Below are 20,814 nucleotides of genomic sequence, written 5' to 3'. Positions count from 1 at the left end.
GACACACAGAGAGAGAGAGAGAAGCACAGAGACACAGACACAGAGAGAGAGAGAGACACAGAGAGAGAGAGAGAGACACAGAGAGAGAGAGAGAGACAGAGAGAGAGAGAGAGACAGAGAGAGAGAGAGAGACACAGAGAGAGAGCCACAGACACAGAGAGAGAGACAGAGCCACAGAGCGAGAGACAGAGCGAGAGACAGTGCGAGAGACAGAGCGAGAGACAGAGCGAGAGACAGAGCGAGAGACACAGACACAGAGAGAGACAGAGACACAGACAGAGAGAGAGACAGAGAGAGACAGAGAGACATAGAGAGAGAGTAGATAAAGGGTAAATAGAGACAGTGGGGAGATAATTTAATTTCCATCCCACTTAATTGGGTCAATGCACCATCACAAAACCCTTTCATTAGAATTCCCCATGTTGCCCTCATGCCCCAAATGTGGATGAAGCCAAGACTCAAGTAATTGAGGTGATGCACTCTGTCAATCTACCTGTCCCCATGCAAAACAGAAACACATTTGTCTTTTTAGTGCACTATCAATAATTTGGATGAATCTCAATACTACTAAGCAAGTAAAGTTAAGTAAATATGTGAGCCAAACCCCCCACTGCCTCCCAATTCTCCACCCTTTCTCCTGAAACGTGCACTTACCCTCGTGCATTCAAAACCAAAGGATTTGTGTCAGCATGGCCTCCAACACCTATCCTCCGCTTTTAAATGCAAGCACGGGAGTGAACAAGTGCACACTTCAGGGAAAAGGGTGGAGAATTGGGACTGAGATGCAATATCCGTCCATCTACCTGTCTCCATGTTGACCAGCAGGTCCTGGCAGTGTTCCTGGGCGGTGTGGGCGTCTCTCTCAAGCTCGCGTCTCTCAGCGGGGTTGAAGAGGACGCTCTCTTTGCTGTCAGAGAGGAAGTCAGCCAGGTGGGCCTCCAAATGGTTCAGAGCCTGGTCCCTGGCCACAGGGGTCTGGGAACGTACCTGAGGGGGTTAGGGAGAGAGAGAGAGAGAGGTGCACGTGAGCTAAATTAAAGAGTGGTGATTGGTTGATTTGATTCGTCCACTCAAAAAATCTTTTTTAGAAACGTGACAGGGACAGCACCACACAGCCAGATCCTTCTTTACATTGTGGTCCCTAAAGTGCATGGTGCAAAAACATGTTGATATGTGTATTAATTAACACGCGTTAAGACGTTATTCATACGCAATAGGCAAGAAGTGGAAATGAACCTATTAGCAGATGGAGGGGAAAGAGGAAAACATGACAACAGAGTGACACTACAACATAACGTAAGTCATATGAGATATCCGCTGGAGAGAGAGAAAGAGAGAGAGGGCGAGAGAGAGAGAGAGAGAGCGAGAGAGGGCGAGAGAGAGAGAGAGAGAGAGAGAAAGCGAGAGAGGGCGAGAGAGAGAGAGAAAGCGAGAGAGGGCGAGAGAGAGAGAGAGAAAGCGAGAGAGAGAAAGCGAGAGAGAGAGAAAGCGAGAGAGAGAAAGCGAGAGAGAAAGAGAGCGAGAGAAAGAATGCGAGAGAAAGAATGCGAGATAGGGTTGGGGAAAGAAAGAGAAAGAGGGCGAGAGAGAGAAATATGCTTGGAAGAAACTATAAGAAATAGAACAATTAAGTGAGATAAATGTGGTTGAAGACAGACATGGAACGGACAGCAACAGGGTATTTCTGTCAACCACAGAGACGTACGGTGACATTAAAACCGTGTGTCTAACCGTGTCCAGGCTCCAAGAGGAGACGGTCCTGATGTCTTTCTGCAGGTAGTGCCAGGAGACCACACTCTTCATGCTGACGTGTAGATTGTGCCATAGAGACATCACGTTCTGGTACAGCTGCTCCATCCTACAACACACGGAATAACACTCAATAGACGGCAGGGTGAGGTGGGAGAGTGTATGGGCATCCGTGTGTGTGAAAGCGTTTGTTGATCTGTTTGTGTGTGTGCACATGTTTTATGGATATGTGAACTGCGTGTGTGTGTGTGTGTGTGTGTGTGTGTGTGTGTGTGGGTGTGTACCTGCTGGCGGTGTCCATGGCTTCCTGGTTGGGCGGTGGTACGGTGAAGCAGACTGACGGCACCATGGCCTCATTCCCACTGGGGCTGATCACCTTCCATTTAGTCCTCTGAGAATTGTCCTCCAACACACACTCCTCACCTCGGCTGATGGTGATCTACGGGAGAGAGAGGTGGGGAGAGAGAGAGGTGGGGAGCGAGAGAGGTGGGGAGCGAGAGAGGTGGGGAGCGAGAGAGGTAGGGAAAGAGAGAGGTGGGGAGAGAGAGAGGTGGGGAGGGGGAGAGAGAGGTGGGGAGAGAGAGAGGTGGGGAGAGAGAGAGGTGGGGAGAGAGAGAGAGGTGGGGGGGAGAGAGAGAGGTGGGGGGGAGAGAGAGAGGTGGGGGGGGAGAGAGAGAGGTGGGGGGGGAGAGAGAGAGGTGGGGGGGGAGAGAGAGAGGTGGGGGGGGAGAGAGAGAGGTGGGGGGGGAGAGAGAGAGGTGGGGGGGGGGGGGGGGGAGAGAGAGGTGGGGGGGAGAGAGAGAGGTGGGGGGGAGAGAGAGAGGTGGGGGGGAGAGAGAGAGGTGGGGGGGAGAGAGAGAGGTGGGGGGGAGAGAGAGAGGTGGGGGGGAGAGAGAGAGGTGGGGGGAGAGAGAGAGGTGGGGGGAGAGAGAGAGAGGTGGGGGGGGAGAGAGAGAGGTGGGGGGGAGAGAGAGAGGTGGGGGGGAGAGAGAGAGGTGGGGGGGAGAGAGAGAGGTGGGGGGGAGAGAGAGAGGTGGGGGGAGAGAGAGAGGTGGGGGGGAGAGAGAGAGGTGGGGGGGAGAGAGAGAGGTGGGGGGGAGAGAGAGAGGTGGGGGGGAGAGAGAGAGGTGGGGGGGAGAGAGAGAGGTGGGGGGGAGAGAGAGAGGTGGGGGGGAGAGAGAGAGGTGGGGGGGAGAGAGAGAGGTGGGGAGAGAGAGAGGTGGGGAGAGAGAGAGGTGGGGAGGGAGAGAGGTGGGGAGAGAGAGAGGTGGGGAGAGAGAGAGGTGGGGAGAGAGAGAGGTGGGGGGAGAGAGAGGTGGGGGGAGAGAGAGGTGGGGGGAGAGAGAGGTGGGGGGAGAGAGAGGTGGGGGGAGAGAGAGGTGGGGGGAGAGAGAGGTGGGGGGAGAGAGAGGTGGGGGGAGAGAGAGTGGGGGGAGAGAGAGTGGGGGGAGAGAGAGTGGGGGGAGAGAGTGGGGGGAGAGAGGGGGGGAGAGAGTGGGGGAGAGAGTGGGGGAGAGAGTGGGGGAGAGAGTGGGGGAGAGAGTGGGGGAGAGAGTGGGGGAGAGAGTGGGGGAGAGAGGGATGGGAAGGAAGACGAAAAAGGGACAGATACAGATGGAGAGATGAGGAGAGATGAGGAGAGATGAGGAGAGGACAAGATACAGAGATGTGGATGTGAGGGGAGGATAAGAGAGATATTGGGAGAGAAGAGATGGGGGGATCGATGAGGAGAGATGAGGAGAGATGTGGACAGTTGAGGAGGTGAAAAGATTGGGAGAGGAAGATGTATAGAGAGAAGGGGAAAGAGGGAAAACAAATGGAAAAATAACGTTTTACGGCAACAAACAAATAACGCAAAATGGAAACGTTCATGGGTTTAATGTGGTTAGCAAAAGCCCTAACAACTGAAAAGGAAACTAGAATCACCGCGGTGCCATATTGAATTGAGCAGCCATTTAAATACCATGGAACTATAAGAGTATCCATGGGACTGAAAATGTCTACATGTGCCTCCCCCCCCCGCACTCATTACAAGATTTGTTGACATCTGGCCAACAAATACAGAGCGCTAGGGTAGTAAGAGATTCAACTTGGCATAGTACGGGGTGGTCCCGAAGGTCTGGCAAAATTAAAATGTAAAAAAAAAAAAACGAGGTCTGTGCATCTAAAACAACTGTCCCCTCTCTCACCCCACCCCCTCCACACACACAGAAATACTGCAACACACATGTACAGAAAAAGCTTACGACTGCGGCTAAAACAGTCTCACTGGCTGAATAAGCTGGGATACTGTGGGTCAGTCGTGCGTTTACTTCACCCTTACCAACTGATCTGGACCTTTAGCTCATATAGGTCGTACATCCAACCCAGATGAAGAGAAAAAAAACTGATCCTAAATCAGTTGATAAGAGCATAGAGTAACCAGGGAAGATTCAGTGTGCAGTGTGAGAGCTGAGCGCTGAGGTGGAGGAGGAGGAGGAGGACGACGACATCGGCAGTAATACCTGAACGTTAGCCTTGACAGCCCGGCGGACACACGAGAAGGGAGAGCGAGGAAGACACGGAGGAGTGAGAGATAGAGGGTAGGAATGGGAAACGGTAGGATGGAGAGAGAGAAGACATAGGAGAGAAATATTATTTTGGGATAGCGTCATGAAGACCGAGTTGTGTGCGTCTTCTTTAAAAGGAGCCCGTAGTTGGTGGCAATCTAAGTGTGTGTGTGTGTGTGTGTGTGTGTGTGTTTGTAGTAGGAAAGGAGAGGAGTAGAAGAAGCCACTCTACTGAGACGCACCCCTGCAGTAATCACTGCACCTCCCCCCTGACCAGAACGTAACGGTATCTCACCCACACCTAACTGGGCAAACCGTCCTAGTCCCAGAGAGACTCACACAGCAGAGCTAAAATAGCCGTGTCCGAGCCACTTCCTGTCCCTATGCCATATTACAGGAGTGGAAAGGCAGATTTTCAGATGTTTGCCTGAGTCTGCACAGGTGGGAGAAATTCATAATTCAGAGCTTTTAGCTTCTCTGCTAGCATCACACAGCACTTTGGGCGGTGGAGAGGCTTCCCGTGTGAGTGTGAGGCGCGTCGGGTGTCACTGGCCAAATGGAAATCTCTTCTCATGAATCATTACTAGACTTCGGAGCGGCTACAGTGGGCTCTTTCAGGGGATTTTTAACGAGTGTTGCCGACCCATTATGATAGAATGCCATAATCCAACATCGCTGTCTTTTCAGCTGAAAAAAATAAAACATTGATGGAAAGATGAGCTGTTAAAAAAAAAAGCCCATCTGAATATCCCTATGAAAAACATTGAGTAGAAGACAGTCAAAAACACGAATCCTAAGGATAATTGAGCTCATTCTGACAAAATCTGCCATTTTATCTGTTCTCAAGAAGCATAATGATATCTAGTGATGTGTTGTGGCACTACTGGACTGCAACAACCACAACATTTCAATAGCTCTAATGCAGCAATCTTCCAACCAACACTGGAAATGGGGGGGGGTCACAGTTTAAATTCATGGTTGAATAACACATACAATTGAAGCAACTATTGAAAACATGTTTTTTAGCTGACAAATGGACAGGATCTACATACCAACAATGGCATGGTGAAAGCAGCCAATGATGACAGCTGATTGCTTGAAAATGCCCTGTATTGGATTGCTACGGTGTAGGTGGGGCTGAGAGGGGTTGTACAGGGTAGAGACTGAACAGTTGGCAGAAGGATACAGTTAGGTGAAGTGGGGTAAGGTGACCTGGGTCGTATTCACAAGGGCACATAACAGAAAAGGTTTTCAAAATGTCCTGCAACGGATTAAAAATAAATATATTTAAAAAAAATAAAAATATTGGACAAATCCACGCAGTCCCTCCGTGTGTGCTTCCGTTTTCCTCCGTTTGGTGCCTAATGAACAGGACCCTGGTATTGTCATGATAGTGTGGGTGTGGTACCTCTATCTGCCGGTAGTCACAGATGGCGCGGATGGGCGTGGTGCTTCCCAGGGTGCTCTCGGCGCTGCGGGGGAGGAGCTGCACCATCGTCTTGGCCCGGCCCACCAGGCTGGCCACAGAGCTGCGGTACTCAATCAGCTGCTCCTTCTCCTCCTGTAGGGTACAGCCATTGGTCAGTGAGGGTGTCGAGCAATCAATTAACCAATCAAATCAGTCAGTCAGTCAAATGGTAAGCTTTTGTGATACTGTATGTGATCTATAGGCATAGTCTTATATGATAACATATCCCTTTCAAACTTCAGTCCATTTCCATACATCGATTCCATTGAACTCCACAGTACACCAATTTATCATGTACAGCAGAGATCTCTCTTCTCAGCTCAACAGGATAGCTATAGCGCCCAGTAGCTTAGCTTACAATCGCCAAATTGGTGACACTGGGACAGTGTTCGCAAGCTAACTCAGCACTAGCATTAGCTTCTAAGCTAGCCATTAAACATTAAAAAGGCATTAGCTTAACACCTCATGGTGGCATGTAGAAATACATTCATGTAGACTAACTTCCTGACAGAAAGCTTCATTACAGAGGCTCGAGGCACTGGGAGAGCTAAGGGCTAGAGTGAGTGAGGGAAGCACTAACATGCTAATAGCATTACACTTCAGAGATGAATTTCACACCGGCCAAATTAACATTGAACTAGCATTAGCAACGGGTTAGTGCTAGTAGAGGTGGACCATGAGTCAAGAGTCCAGCGCGGGAAACAAAATGGCAGAGGAGAGAAACAGTCACTTCGGATCCATTTTTGGTATATAGCCATTACTTATCCATTGTATTATTTGGAAGAATGAATTGTGAGTACAATGGGTTGAGGTACTGAAACTTCATTAGGTAGCGATTCACAAAGGCATTGCATCGGTCTACTATAGGGCTTTGGTGGTTGTTTTTATGGAATACAGCGAACGAGGCATCTGTCAAAGTCTGTTTTAATCTTCCCCCAGTGAGAACACGCACACACTAGAATACACACGGCACTGGAAATTTAATCAACCGCCCAGCGCTTAACACCCCATTTCACACCAAACACACACATGCTGGCTCAAACTCAGTGCAGTGATGTGCTCATCATTTGGTATCTTGAAATGAGGCTAGCACCCAGACGCACAAACAAACAAAAACACTCAGGATAACAGCAAAACACAGCAAAAACATCTACATGTTCAGTACCAGTCAAACGTTTGGACACACCTACTCATTCCAGGGTATTAATTTTTTAAAACTATTTTCTACATTCTAGAATAATTGTGAAAAAAAACAAACTATGAAATAACACATATGGAATCATGTAGTAACCAAAAGAAGCTAAACTAATCAAAATATATTTTAGATATTTGAAATTCTTCAAAGTAGCCACCCTTTGCCTTGATGACAGCTTTGCACACACTTGGCATTCTCTCAACCAGCTTCATGAGGTAGTCACCTGGAATGCATTTCAGGTGGTACACAGAAGATAGCACCTATTTAGTAAAATACCATATTATGGCAAGGACAGCTCAAATAAGCAAATTGATACGACAGTCCATACGGAAAATATCAAGAATTTTGAATGTTTCTTCAAGTGAAGTCACAAAAACCATCAAGCGCTACGATGAACATGGCTCTCATGAGGACCGCCACAGGAAAGGAAGACCCAGAGATACCTCTGCTATAAGTGCATTAGAGTTAACTGCACCTCAGATTTCAGCCCAAATAAACATTTCAGAGTCCAAGTAGCAGACACATCTCATCATCAAGTGTTCAGAGGAGACTGTGTGAATCAAGCCTTTATTGTTGAATATTGCTGCAAAGAAACCACTACTAAAAGGACACCAATGAGAAGAAGAGACTTGCTTGGGCCAAGAAACACGAGCAATGGACATTAGACGGGTGGAAATCTGTCCTTTGGTCTGATGAGTCCAAATTTGAGATTTTTGTTCCAACCTCTGCGTCTTTGTGAGATGCAGAGTAGGTAAATGGATTATCTCAGCATGTGCAGTTTCAACAGTGAAGCATGGAGGAGGCGGCGTGATAGTGCTTTGCTGGTAACACTGATTTATTTAGATTTCAAGGCACACTTAACCAGCATGGCTACTACAGCATTGTGCAGCGATACGCCACTGCATCTGGTTTTCGATTAGTGGGACTATCATTTGTTTTTCAACAGGACAATAACCCAACACACCTCCAGGCTGCGTAAGGGCTATTTGACCAAGAAGGAGAGTGATGGGAGTGCTGCATCAGATGACCTGGCCTCCACAATCACCCGACCTCAACCCAATTGAGATGGTTTGGGATAAGTTGGACCGCATAGTGAAGGAAAAGCAGCCAACAAGTGCTCAGCATATGTGGGAACTCCTTCAAGACAGTTGGAAAAGCATTCCAGGTGAAGCTGGTTGAGAGAATGCCAAGAGTGTGCAAAGCTGCCATCAAGGCAAAGGGTGGCTATTTCGAAGAATCTCAAATATATTTTGATTTGTTTAACACTTTTTTGGTTACTACATGAATCAACGTGTTATTTCATAGTTTTGATGTCTAAACTATAGAAAATAGTAAAAATGTAGAAAAACCCTAGAATGAGTAGGTGTCCTTAAACTTTTGACTGGCACTGTGTATAACCTGATCATCTATTCCCTCCTCGATATAAACCACACAACCATACATTTTGTATCAATGTAACCACATTTCCCTCTGATCTCTATGCCCAGAGAGGATATGTCCGTGGAGCCGTGCCCGCTCCCAGTGTGCCATCTGCTGTGTGTCAGGTGGGCATGGCGGTGGCAGAGTGGCCGTGCGTCACAGGGGCCGTGAATCAGCAGAGGTATACTAGAGTAGATTAGCGCTCGCTAGACTGCGACGGCCCAAAGCAGCTGTGAGACTAGATGAGGTAGCTAAAGACTTACAGTATCAACAGCTAGCTAACGGGTACAGTATTAGCATGACATTAGCCTCATGCGACTGCTGTAGCTAACACCTGAGCCATTAGCTAGCAGTGGATACGTTTACTAAATGTGTCAGGAGTGTCAAGGTGACGTACATTTAACTGCAAAAATAATGGAAACACTTGAGTAAATGAGGGATACAAAGTATAGTGAAAGCCGGTGCTTCCACACAGGTGTAGTTCCTGAGTTAATTAAGCCATTAAAACATCCCATCATGCTTAGGGTCATGTAGAAAAATGCCCAGTTGCCCATTATTTAGGCTACCATGGCTAGAAGAAGAGATCTCAGGGACTTTGAAAGAGGGGTCTCAAAGAAACATAGGGGTTTTAAAGGGTGTGTGTGTGTGTGTGTGTGTGTGCGCGCATTACTATCCTTATTGGTACCAGAAATCCCCAAAAGTCCCCACGAAGACGGTAAAACAAGAAAGTCTTCCTCATGGAGACATTTTGCAGGTCCCCAACGAGGACAAAGGCTATTTTAGGCTTAGGCATTAGGTTTACAATTGGGGTTGTGGAAAATAGGATTTTGAATGGAAATATATTTTAGGTCCCCACAAGGATAGTAAAACATATGCTCTGTGTGTGTGTTTGTGTTTGTGTGTGTGTGTGACAGTCACCAGATTTCAATCCAATTGAATACTTATGGAAGATTCTGGGGCTTTGCCTGAGACGGCGTTTACCACCATCAACAAAACAGCAAATGATGGACTTTCTCATGGAAGAATGGCATCTCATCCCTTCCATAGAGCTCCAGACACATGTAGAATGTATGATCAAGGTGCATTGAAGCTGTTGGTGGCCCAACGCCCTATTAAGACACTGTATGTTGGTGTTTCCTTTATTTTGGCAATTACCTGTAGCTTATTATCTTAAATGTGGATAAGCTATAATCATGTGCCTAAGCTTTTCACTGGCAGATACCTAAATGATTATAGCCAACTCTGTTTGGCTAAGTAGGTCACATGCAATAGTGGAGCAATTAGCAGGGATGTAGGTAATTTGCCGAGTTGGTGGAGGAATTGAGGTGAGTTTGATCCGGTTCGGTTGAACACGTTTGAGTGCGTTTGATCCAACAGCCCTAGAAGCACCATAGAGACGTGTGAGTTATAATGTACCATAGAGTCTTGCAGCAGGTCCTCCAGCTTGCCCAGCCTGCTGCTCTTGTCACAGGTGTACTGTCTCTTTATGGTGTCCTGGAGCTGACGCAGGTACGTCTCGCAGTCCCGTGCGTCACTCACAAACTGACAGGTGGCAATAAGAACGTAAAACACAGAGATCAGAATAGGAGTTTATATATAATCCACCAACAGCTGCCCGAGATATCTCATATTTCATCTAGTATTAAAGCGCTTTTGAAGATAAAATAGCTTTAAACTCCCAATTAAGGGCAAGTCAAAACATAGATGGGTAGTAAAATAGACAAACTAAACGTAGGCAAATAAAGTGCATATCATTTCTTGATCTTTTAAGACGCCGTCTACGTGAAAACCAACAAACAATTGACATCGTAAAGTACCAGATGTATATTACAGGTATAACGTGTAATAGTATCAGATATAATGTGTAAAAGGGACGTGGGCCAAGCTTTGCTCAAATCTCCTAACCTGGAAGTAGGCAGTATTGTCTTTGAGATGCTGCTCCACACACACACACAGCTGGCGTACCCACTGCCACTGGGTCTGCAGCGCTGCACTGTACGCCTGGGGAGAGGGAGGGGCACACGGGGGGGGGGGGGGGGGTATTTCTCAAGCTCCTTATTTGAAACACACTCAAGCTCCACAGCACAAACATTAGGTACAAAATTTACTGACAATCTTATTTTCAGGGGAACATCGATTGCAGCGCTGTTTCTAATGACAAGTACTGTCGATGGAAAGCCAATACTTTGAAAGGCCAATGAACGGCCTTAATGGCTTTGTTGCTAGGCAACCTCACCTCCACTGTCTGTTTGGCCGGGTGATTCTCCTGACAGAGCCGGTCGGCCGTTTCCTGCAGCGAGTGCATCACTTCCTGTTTCTCCTCCAGCTCTGACCTCATTTCCTGAGAGAGGATGACAGAGCATTCAGAAGAGCACCCAGGGGAATATCTGTGTCAAACGGTACCAAAAAAATTGTATTCTCTGTGTGTGTGTGTGTGTGTGTCCACTCACGGCGTATAGATCTCTCTTGGCGTTGACGTTGGTGTTGTTGTGGCTCCAGTCGTAGGCCAGTTCCTCCTCTTCTCGCTCATTGAGCCAGATCAGCTCCTCTGTACAGCGACACACAAACGCATGCAGGCTCTCCAGGCAGCGCATACGCCACGATGAGTTTTCCTGTGAAGACAGGATGGGATGAAGTAATGTTCTTAGGCATTAGCTCTAAACGTTTACGAGGAGTTTGAGGTTATTTCAGAGGCAAACACACTCTTTTCAGGGCTGATCAAGGGGCTATGTGGTAGAAGCAGGTGCTTCTGAAGGCCACACTCTGTCTGGCTTAACACTCGCTAGCTTCCCTGAGCCTTTAGCTAGCTCATTCACACCCTGATGGGATTAACTGAGAATTTGGGCAGACTGGGATACAATGGGGTGCACACAAGCACACCCTACATACCAGAGACACACGCACACACAGCCCCACGGGCACACACTCACAGAGGAAAACAGCCCTCCCACTCACCAGTAGTTTGCAGTACTGCTGCTCCAGCTTGGCCAGAGTGTCAGAATAATTGCTTCTGAAGTTACGAGAGACTTTCGTCTGAGGATAAAGAGAACACAACGGCTTAATAAAACGGTTATCGGTGTCTTCTTCCTAGGTTTGTGAGTGTCATGCTGTTAAGGACTGCATATTCACAGGTCTTCTCAGTGCACGTTCATTTGTACTTACAGTATACGTATTAGCATGTACAGTGGATCTTGAAGTGTCTGTTTTACAATGTATTAGTGTGTGTGTGTGTGTGTATGTTTTCATGTGTGTGTGTGTACCTCGTAGTTGCGGGCCTCCTTCAGGCTGTGCAGTAGCTCCTCCACGGCAGTGTGGATGTTCTGGTGGTCCTGGAGGTTCTGCTCTACGGAGGGCAGGTCCGCCCCTGACTCTGCACGCTCCAGCATGTCCTAACACACATACACAATCAGTTAATCTCATGCATCGCTTTTCCCCTCCCTCTCTCTCCCTCCGTCTACCTACACCCCTTCTTTCTTACCTGTGTCTCCTCCACCCATCCCAGGAGCTCATAGACAAACCGGAGACTCCCCTCGTCCTCCGAGGATGACATGGCCACCAGCTGAGAGCGGGACATGGGTCTCCTGAGCAGGGCTGCCCCCATCACCCCCACTGCCCCCAGTAGGGTCTGGGCCCCTGTGGACATGGAGAGACCACTGTCGCTCCCCCGCGGGGCCGTCCGGTCTCCCCCCGTCACCGGGGAGAAGTGACCCTTCCTGTAGACGCTGGAGCATTGGAGCCGGAGAGAGACCAGCTCCTCGTGGAGACAGGACACTCTGTGCAGGAGGGGAACAAATGTGTTAAAATCCCCCCCAAAAGACAAGTGACACACAAAATGCACAAAAACAGTCAACCTCCTCTTCAGAAGACAACCGGAAGTGAATTAGGACCTCCACTGCTGCTCCACAAAACATCTGCTTTCTCATAACACAGTACTGTTGTGGTGTCACATTTACACCACTGATGCTCGTGGTTCATACAGTATAACCAAGCCTAACAATATATACACTACCAATTTGGTCCATTAAAACATGAAATTGATCAGAAATACAGTGTAGACATTGGTAATGTTGTAAATGACTATTGTAGCTGGAAACAGCAGATTTTTTATGGAATATCTACCTAGGCGTACAGAGGCCCATTATCAGCAACCATCACTCCTGTGTTCCAATGGCACGTTGTGTTAGCTAATCCAAGTTTATCATTTTAAAAGGCAAATTGATCATTAGAAAACCCTTTTGCCATTATGTTAGCACAGCTGAAAACTGTTGTTCTGATTAAAGAAGCAATAAAACTGGCCTTTGGGCTAGTTGAGTATCTGGAGCATCAGCATTTGTGGGTTCGATTACAGGCTCAAAATGACCAGAAACAAAGAACTTTCTTCTGAAACTCGTCAGTCTATTCTTGTTCTGAGAAATTATGTCTATTCCATGCGAGAAATTGCCAAGATACTGAAGATCTCGTACAACGCTGTGTACTACTCCCTTCACAGAATAGAGCAAACTGTCTCTAACCAGAATAGAAAGAGGAGTGGGAGGCCCCGGTGCACAACTGAGTGTCTAGTTTGAGAAACAGATGCCTCACAAGCCCTCAAATGGCAGCTTCATTAAATAGTACCCACAAAACACCAGTCTCAACGTCAACAGTGAAGAGGCTTGCTCTGACAGAGTTCCTCTGTCCAGTGTCTGTGTTATTTTGCCCATCTTAATCGTTTCTTTTTATTGGCCAGTCTGAGATATGGCTTTTTCTTTGCAACTCTGCCTAGAAGGCCAGCATCCCGGAGTTGCCTCTTCACTGTTGACGTTGAGACTGGTGTTTGCTTTTCTTTCAAAAACAAGGACATTTCTAAGTGACCGCAAACTTTTGAACGGAAGTGTATATATATTTTTTCAAAGTTATGCCATTTAGCAGACAATTTTATCCAAAGCGACTTACGGTCATGCGTGCATACACTTCACGTACGGGTGGCCGCAGCGGGAATCAAACCAACTATCCTAGCGTTGCAAGCACCACGTTCTCTACCAACAGAGCTAAACAGCATAACCAAGCCTCATTTTCTGTCCGTACACACTCCCTCTCCCTCCACTGACCTGAAGGCGAGCTGCTCCACCTGGTAGTACTTCTGGTCCCGGAGGACATGGAGGTCCACGTTGAGCCGTCTGATCAGAACCTCACAGTCCTGCAGGTACAAGCCCAGCTCCCCCTCACAACGCACCGCCTCGCCACTCTCCACCCGGGACATGTCCTGACGGAGGGGCGAGAAGGCATGGTGGGAAAAGAGGACGAAGAGGAGGGACGGGGAAGAAATGAGTAAGACACAGCACACCACAGTGAAAGAGGCACATCGTGCCTATAGAGTGGAAGTACAAAAATGTCAGAGAAGCAAGTCCTCGTTGAGAGAGAGAGAGAGAGAGAGAGAAACAGGGACAGCATCACTCACGGCCTGCAGTGTGTTCTTGGCCAGGGTGAGTTTCTCCTCACAGTCCAGGGCCATGTTCTGGATCTTATTGGCCATCTGCAGCAATAACTCCAGTCTGGAAGGAGACGCACAGTATCAGCACAGTGTCACAGAGTGTCAACAAGCTCAAAACACTCTGTTACGTCCAAAAGTGCATCCTATTTACTATACAGCGCACTACTTTTGACCAGGCCCTGGTTAAACGTAGTGCACTACATAGGGAACAGGGTGCCATTTTGTACGCAGCCAGTGTCTAAGGAATGTGTTTACTGTACAACCATAACAAACTAAAAACATCTACCAGGTAATCAAGTTAGGCCTATTGAAGTCTAAGACTAAATTGCTGAAGTATCAAGACAAGGACGACATTTCCACAATACAACCAGAGTACAGACCCGTGCAAATTAAATCAGTGTGAAATATGCCGGATGATAATGAGATGTACTGCGTTTGGTGCAGAGACCTGTGCTCGAGCACCATAAAAATGTCGGCGTAAGTGATGTCGGTAATAAAGTGTCGGGGTTCGGGTTAGTGTGCTCCACAGCGAGCCACAGGGCCTCGTCTTTCCATAACTACTGGTATAAACGAACTCTAGCTCTCAAATAACTAAATCAGGGTTAACGATTCTGCAGACCACTGTTGTTATCGGATTTGTTGCCGAGCTGAGGAGGGTCGTGCAGCACGGTAAAAACAAACAAAAAAAGACGCTCAACATATTATGCTCTTTTATTGCGCGTGCAATGACGTCAGAGGAGAAGAAAGTGTTAGTTGTTTGCAGTGACTTATTTTGTTGTTCTAAAACTGCAGACAGGCTTGGCTGATTCACCATTAAGGATTCCAGCTTTAAGGTTCTGGTTAGTTATAGTGTTACGTATGTCTCAGCTGCTGACCTCTCCACAGAGAGCTGCAGGGCCTTCACTCTCTATAGCTACTGATATAAACTAACTGAAACACTAGCAGCAGTAGTAAGGGTTAAGGTCAGGGTCATGACCTCTCCACAGAGAGCTGCAGGGCCTTCACTCTCTATAGCTACTGATATAAACTAACAAACACTAGCAGCAGTAGTAAGGGTTAAGGTCAGGGTCATGACCTCTCCTCAGACATCTGCAGGGCCTTCACTCTCTATAGCTACTGATATAAACTAACTGAAACACTAGCAGCAGTAGTAAGGGTTAAGGTCAGGGTCATGACCTATCCACAGAGAGCTGCAGGGCCTTCTCTCTCTATAGCTACTGATATAAACCAACTGAAACACTAGCAGCAGTAGTAAGGGTTAAGGTCAGGGTCATGACCTCTCCACAGAGAGCTGCAGGGCCTTCTCTCTCTATAGCTACTGATATAAACCAACTGAAACACTAGCAGCCGTAGTAAGGGTTAAGGTCAGGGTCATGACCTCTCCACAGAGAGCTGCAGGGCCTTCTCTCTCTATAGCTACTGATGTAAACCAACTGAAACACTAGCAGCAGTAGTAAGGGTTAAGGTCAGGGTCATGACCTCTCCACAGCAGGCTGCAGGGCCTTCTCTCTCTATAGCTACTGACATAAACCAACTGAAACACTAGCAGCAGTAGTAAGGATTAAGGTCAGGGTCATGACCTCTCCACAGCGGGCCGCAGGGCCTTCTCTCTCTCCAGCATCTCCAGAATCAGCTTGCCCCACTCCTCCTCCAGGTCGTTGGGGTGCATGCCCAGGGGCAGCTTGATGCGCCCAAACTCCATCCATACCTGGGGAACACAAACATGCACATCATATTAACTTCTATAACACATACAGTGCATTCAGAAAGTATTCAGACCCCTTCATTTTTCCCACATTATGTTACAGCCTTATTCTAAAATGGGTTCAATAGTTTTCCCCCCTCAATCTACCCACAATACCCCATAATGACGAAGCAAAAACAGGTTTACAGCCTGAAGTCTTCTTGGGTATGACGCTACAACCTTGACCCACCTGTATTTGGGAAGTTTCTCCCATTCTTCTCTGCAGATCCTCTCAAGCCCTGTCAGATTGGATGGGGAGCGTCGCTGCACAGCTATTTTTAGGTCTTTCCAGAGATGTTCGAACAGGTTCAAGTCCGGGCTCTGGCTGGGCCACTCAAGGACATTTAGAGACTTGTCCCGAAGCCACTCCTGGGTTGTCTTGGCTGTGTTGTTGTCTAGTTGGAAGGTGAACCTTTGCCCCTGTCTGAGGTCCTGAGTGCTCTGGAGCAGGTTTTCATCAAGGATCTCTTTACTCTGTTCTTCTTTCTCTGAATCCTGACTAGTCTCCCAGTCCCTGCTGCTGAAAAACATCCCCACAGCATGATGCTTCCACCACCATGATTCATCATAGGGATGGTGCCAGGTTTCTTCCAGACGTGATGTTTGGCATTCAGGCTAAATAATTACATCTTGGTTTCATCAGACCAGATAATCTTGTTTCTCATGGTCGGAGTCCTTTAGGCGCCCCTTGGCAAACTCTAACGGGCTGTCATGTGCCTTTTACTGAGGAGTGGCTTCCATCTGGCCACTCTACCATAAAGGCCTAATTGGTGGAGTACTGCAGAGATGGTTCTCCTTCTGGAAGGTTCTCCTTCCACAGAGGAACTCTGGAGCTCTGCCAGAGTGACCATCAGGTTCTTGGTCACCTCACCTTCCTGACCAAGGTCCTACTCCCCAGATTGCGGCCAGCTCTAGGAAAAAACTTGATGGTTCCAAACTTCTTCGATTTAAGAATGATGGAGGCCACTGTGTTCTTGGGGACCTTCAATGCTGCAGAAATCCTTAAGTATCCTTCCCCAGAGCTGTGCCTCAACACAATCCTGTTTCTGAGCTCTACGGACAATTCCTTCGACAGCATGTTTTTTTTTTTGCTCTGACATGCACGGTCAACTGTGGGCCCTTACATACACAGGTGTGTGCCTTTCCAAATCATGTCCAATAAATTGAATTGACCACAGGTGGTCTCCAATCAAGTTGTAGAAACATCTCAAGGATGATCAATAGAAACAGGATGCACCTGAGCTCAATTTCGAGTCTCATTGCAAAGGGTCTGAATAATTATGTAAATAAGATATATGTTTTTAAATACATTTGCAGAAATGTCTATTTATTGATTTAATACATTTTATAATAAGGATGTAACGTAAAACAAATGTGGAAAAAGGACACAAATCTCTTCGAGGTCTTGAAGTATAAATGTTTGGGATGCGGGGTTGTGAGTCATCATGAGTCATTGATCAGGAGTGTCAGGAGGGCAGTGGTGACATTGGGAAAGTAGAACCGAGGGGAAATGAAAGAGGATTTGATAGGAGGAATTATAGTTTGTTGTCTCAAGGCAGTGGCATGGGGTTGAAATGGCCTAGTGCAGAGAACAGGGTGTTCGATCTCTCACACACACACACACGATGGACTCATGATGCACAGTGTGGTCCCGCTTGTGGTGGCAGAAACCAGGTCACCTCTTCAGATCCTTTTCTTTCTCGCTCTCCATCTCTCTCTCTCTGTGTCAATCTCTCCATCTCTCTCTCTCTCTCTGTCAATCTCTCCATCTCTCTCTCTCTGTGTCAATCTCTCCATCTCTCTCTCTCTCTGTGTCAATCTCTCCATCTCTCTCTCTCTCTCTGTGTCAATCTCTCCATCTCTCTCTGTGTCAATCTCTCCATCTCTCTCTCTCTCTCTGTCAATCTCTCCATCTCTCTCTCTCTCTGTGTCAATCTCTCCATCTCTCTCTCTCTCTCTGTGTCAATCTCTCCATCTCTCTCTCTGTCAATCTCTCCATCTCTCCCTCTCTCTCTGTCAATCTCTCAATCTCTCTCTCTCTCTCTCTCTCCCTCTCTCTGTCAATCTCTCCATCTCTCTCTGTCAATCTCTCCATCTCTCTCTGTCAATCTCTCCATCTCTCTCTGTCAATCTCTCATCTCTCTCTCTGTCAATCTCTCCATCTCTCTCTCTCTGTCAATCTCTCTCTCTCTCTCTCTCTCTGTCAATCTCTCCATGTTTCTCTCTCTTTTGTCGGTCATTGAGTTTATGAGTTTCAGTTTTCTACAAGACTAATGCCAGCCAAATATGCCATAATATGATATGTTGTTGAAAATGAGGCTGTGTCCTCAAGGGTAATGATAGTATCTGCCTGGGTATGTCGTTCAGTCTCTCGGATGGTAAATCGGTGTTTACCATCAATGTAGGTTTGCGGTTTCTGCTGACATTTTACAGCGCTTGTCGTTACTGAGTCTCAATAGGTTTTAGAAATCAAAAGTCTCTCGCTTCCTCCCTCCCCCCCTCGCTTCCTCCCTCCCCCCCTCACTTCCTTGCTACCCCCTCGCTTCCTTCCTCCCTCCCTCCCTCCCTCCATCCATCGCCTACCTCCAGTAGTTTGTAGAGGTGTTCAACGCCACTCTTCTCCAGCTCCTTGGCAGGGATCTCCGTCTCTTTGAAATGGACGTACTCATTGTAAAGTGCCTGTGGGACAGTGACAGGGTGTTGACAAAAGGCTAGATGTCAATAATAGACTGTCTTTATGTATGACCTGTATTCATAAAGCATCTCAGAGTCGTAATGCTGATCTAGGAACAGCCCCCCCCCCCCCCGTCTATATAATCATATTCATGATTATCTAAATCGCTGAATTGATCCTAGATCAGCATCTCCTATTCGGAGATGCTTTATAAACATTTATTTTTCATCTTTACCCACATCCATGTTTACCCTCTCCCTCATCCCCTTACTGCCTCTCTATATTTCTACCCATCCTTCCTTCCTCCTCCATTCTCTTCTTCCATTCTGTCTATTTTATTCTCTCCTCTCCATCGCCCGGACTCCCTTTCTTGACCCTTTCCCTCCCTCTTCACCTTGAGCTCCACAGGGTCCAGTGGGAAGTTCTTGTTGGCCATGAGGGCCGTGTGCTGCCGGCTCCACTGGCGCAGCATGGAGAAACGAGACTGGTACTCTGCCCAGCGGTGGTCCACCTCCTGATAGCGAGAGAGAGAGAGAAAGAGGGAAGGAGGAAAGGGAGAGGAGAAAGAGAGCGAGAGAGAGGGATTGGTTCATTGACAGTCAGCTATCAATATACTTCAGTGGCAGACTGCGATCAATGGAGTCCATTATTGGCTCCACAGCTATGGCAACATGATGTCCCTTGAGCAGGCATGCCAACAAGACTACAGATATTCATTCCAAATACATTCGTTCACACAGACTGACCAACTGTACATTAATACAAGCTAAATGTTAATTAGAGAAAAGTAGAACATACGTGTGCTGCGATGCCCTCTCCTCCCTCTGGGATCTTGGGGAAGGCATCGTAGATGGAGGAGACGTATGTGATGACCGACTTCTCATCTGGAGAAGAAACGTCCACATCTAGAGAGAGAGAGACAGAGAGAGAGACAGAGAGACAGAGACACAGAGAGAGAGAGACAGAGAGAGAGAGACAGAGAAAGAGAGAGAGAGAGAGAGAGAGAAAGAGAGAGAGACACAGAGAGACACAGAGAGAGACAGAGAGAGACAGAGAGAGAGACACAGAGAGAGAGACACAGAGAGAGAGAGACAGAGAGAGAGAGACAGAGAGAGAGAGACAGAGAGAGAGAGACAGAGAGAGAGAGACAGAGAGAGAGAGACAGAGACAGAGACAGAGAGACAGACAGAGAGAGAGAGAGACAGAGAGAGAGACAGAGAGAGAGAGAGAGAGAGAGACAGAGACAGAGAGACAGAGGAGGAGACGGGGAGATGAAAGGGGGAGAGGAAAGGTCAACACGATATAAACGGTAGAGAGAGGCAGACCAACAGAACAAAGAGGCACACAGACAGTCTCATGATGTACACTACTCTCATGATACACTGTAGAACAGCCGGAGGCTAGAAGTACACAGACAGACGGAGAGAGACGCAGGCAGACGGACAGAGACGCAGGCAGACGGACAGAGACGCAGACAAAGACAGGCAGGCAGACGGTTACCTTCAGCGTCCAGTAGTCTGGTCACCCCTAGCGACTCGGCAATCTCAAAGGCCTGCTCCAGGTTGTCAAGGTTACTCTGCTGTGCCACCACCTCCATGTCAATCAGATCTGGCCTGGAGACCATCAGAGAGGGAGACAGGGGGGGGGGTCAGAACTGAAAGTGTGTGTGTGTGTCTGCATGCATCTCAGTGGGTGATTGGAGACCATCAGAGAGGGAGACGGGTGGGGGGGGTCAGAACTGAACGTGTGTGTGTGTGTGTGTCTGCATGCATCTCAGTGGGTGATTGGAGACCATCAGAGAGGGAGACGGGTGGGGGGGGGGTCAGAACTGAACGTGTGTGTGTGTGTGTGTGTGTGTGTCTGCATGCATCTCAGTGGGTGATTGGAGACCATCAGAGAGGGAGATGGGTGGGGGTCAGAACTGAACGCGTGTCTGCATGCATCTCAGTGGGTGATTGTGTGTGTACCTGAATCGGTGGAGCAGGGCGTTGAACATGCGCCCGTCGCTCCAGGAGGAGGAGAAGTTGGTACAGCGGAGGCCAGGCCAGCCCTCGGAGGCCTTCTGGCTCCATAACAACAGCTTCTCCTTAGCCGTCAGGTCCCCAGACTCCCCGCTCACATAGATCTCGGAGATCTGGAACACAGAGAGGATATGGTTCATACAGGAAACACACACACACACACACTCCCCGCTCACATCAACGTCAGATCAGGAGAGACCAGAGGAGAGGTGAGGGGTTAATGAATTTGGGATGACTTTGCTTGGATCCATCCACAAGTATTGGTAGAAGGTTCCAAATATGAGCCATTTGAAGGTCAAAGGATGCCTGCTCTTACTGTGTAATCATGGCAAGGAAAAAACATGTGATATGAAAGCCACAACAGCTGGCGGAGATGCACACCCTTTCCCCTTTAGGGGCAGACATTCATTACAGACGACATTACCCTCTCATTGTCCTACTACCAGACTGCAACCCACAGTGGGCATTACATTGTTTCAAAGCATATCTCTAGTGTCATGACAAACTAATGAACAATTTCACACA

The 20,814-nt window shown here is 47.8% G+C and overlaps 1 protein-coding gene across 20 annotated transcripts in view; it reads right to left on the bottom strand.

The window, feature by feature from the left end:
• The window catches only part of LOC139391751 (microtubule-actin cross-linking factor 1, isoforms 1/2/3/4/5-like), a 228,335-nt gene that overhangs the window by 97,808 nt on the left and 109,713 nt on the right, over positions 1 to 20,814 (bottom strand). For all 20 annotated transcript variants that reach the window (XM_071139264.1, XM_071139276.1, XM_071139260.1 and 17 more), the window contains 19 exons: positions 20,236 to 20,402; positions 19,769 to 19,881; positions 19,067 to 19,173; positions 18,663 to 18,782; positions 18,178 to 18,273; positions 15,431 to 15,558; positions 13,818 to 13,911; positions 13,468 to 13,622; positions 11,859 to 12,153; positions 11,641 to 11,769; positions 11,336 to 11,413; positions 10,831 to 10,992; positions 10,617 to 10,721; positions 10,286 to 10,381; positions 9,797 to 9,922; positions 5,707 to 5,859; positions 2,034 to 2,188; positions 1,732 to 1,858; positions 804 to 987 (listed from right to left, as the gene is read on the bottom strand). In XM_071139264.1, coding sequence (XP_070995365.1) covers positions 804 to 987; positions 1,732 to 1,858; positions 2,034 to 2,188; positions 5,707 to 5,859; positions 9,797 to 9,922; positions 10,286 to 10,381; positions 10,617 to 10,721; positions 10,831 to 10,992; positions 11,336 to 11,413; positions 11,641 to 11,769; positions 11,859 to 12,153; positions 13,468 to 13,622; positions 13,818 to 13,911; positions 15,431 to 15,558; positions 18,178 to 18,273; positions 18,663 to 18,782; positions 19,067 to 19,173; positions 19,769 to 19,881; positions 20,236 to 20,402 — 2,590 coding nt within the window. The remainder of the gene's footprint in view (positions 1 to 803; positions 988 to 1,731; positions 1,859 to 2,033; positions 2,189 to 5,706; positions 5,860 to 9,796; positions 9,923 to 10,285; positions 10,382 to 10,616; positions 10,722 to 10,830; positions 10,993 to 11,335; positions 11,414 to 11,640; positions 11,770 to 11,858; positions 12,154 to 13,467; positions 13,623 to 13,817; positions 13,912 to 15,430; positions 15,559 to 18,177; positions 18,274 to 18,662; positions 18,783 to 19,066; positions 19,174 to 19,768; positions 19,882 to 20,235; positions 20,403 to 20,814) is intronic.

Source organism: Oncorhynchus clarkii, chromosome 32, assembly GCF_045791955.1.
Source record: "Oncorhynchus clarkii lewisi isolate Uvic-CL-2024 chromosome 32, UVic_Ocla_1.0, whole genome shotgun sequence".
NCBI classification, from domain to species: domain Eukaryota; kingdom Metazoa; phylum Chordata; class Actinopteri; order Salmoniformes; family Salmonidae; genus Oncorhynchus; species Oncorhynchus clarkii.
Note: the sequence above shows the minus strand (reverse complement) of the source record. Positions and strands in the feature narration are given on the sequence as shown.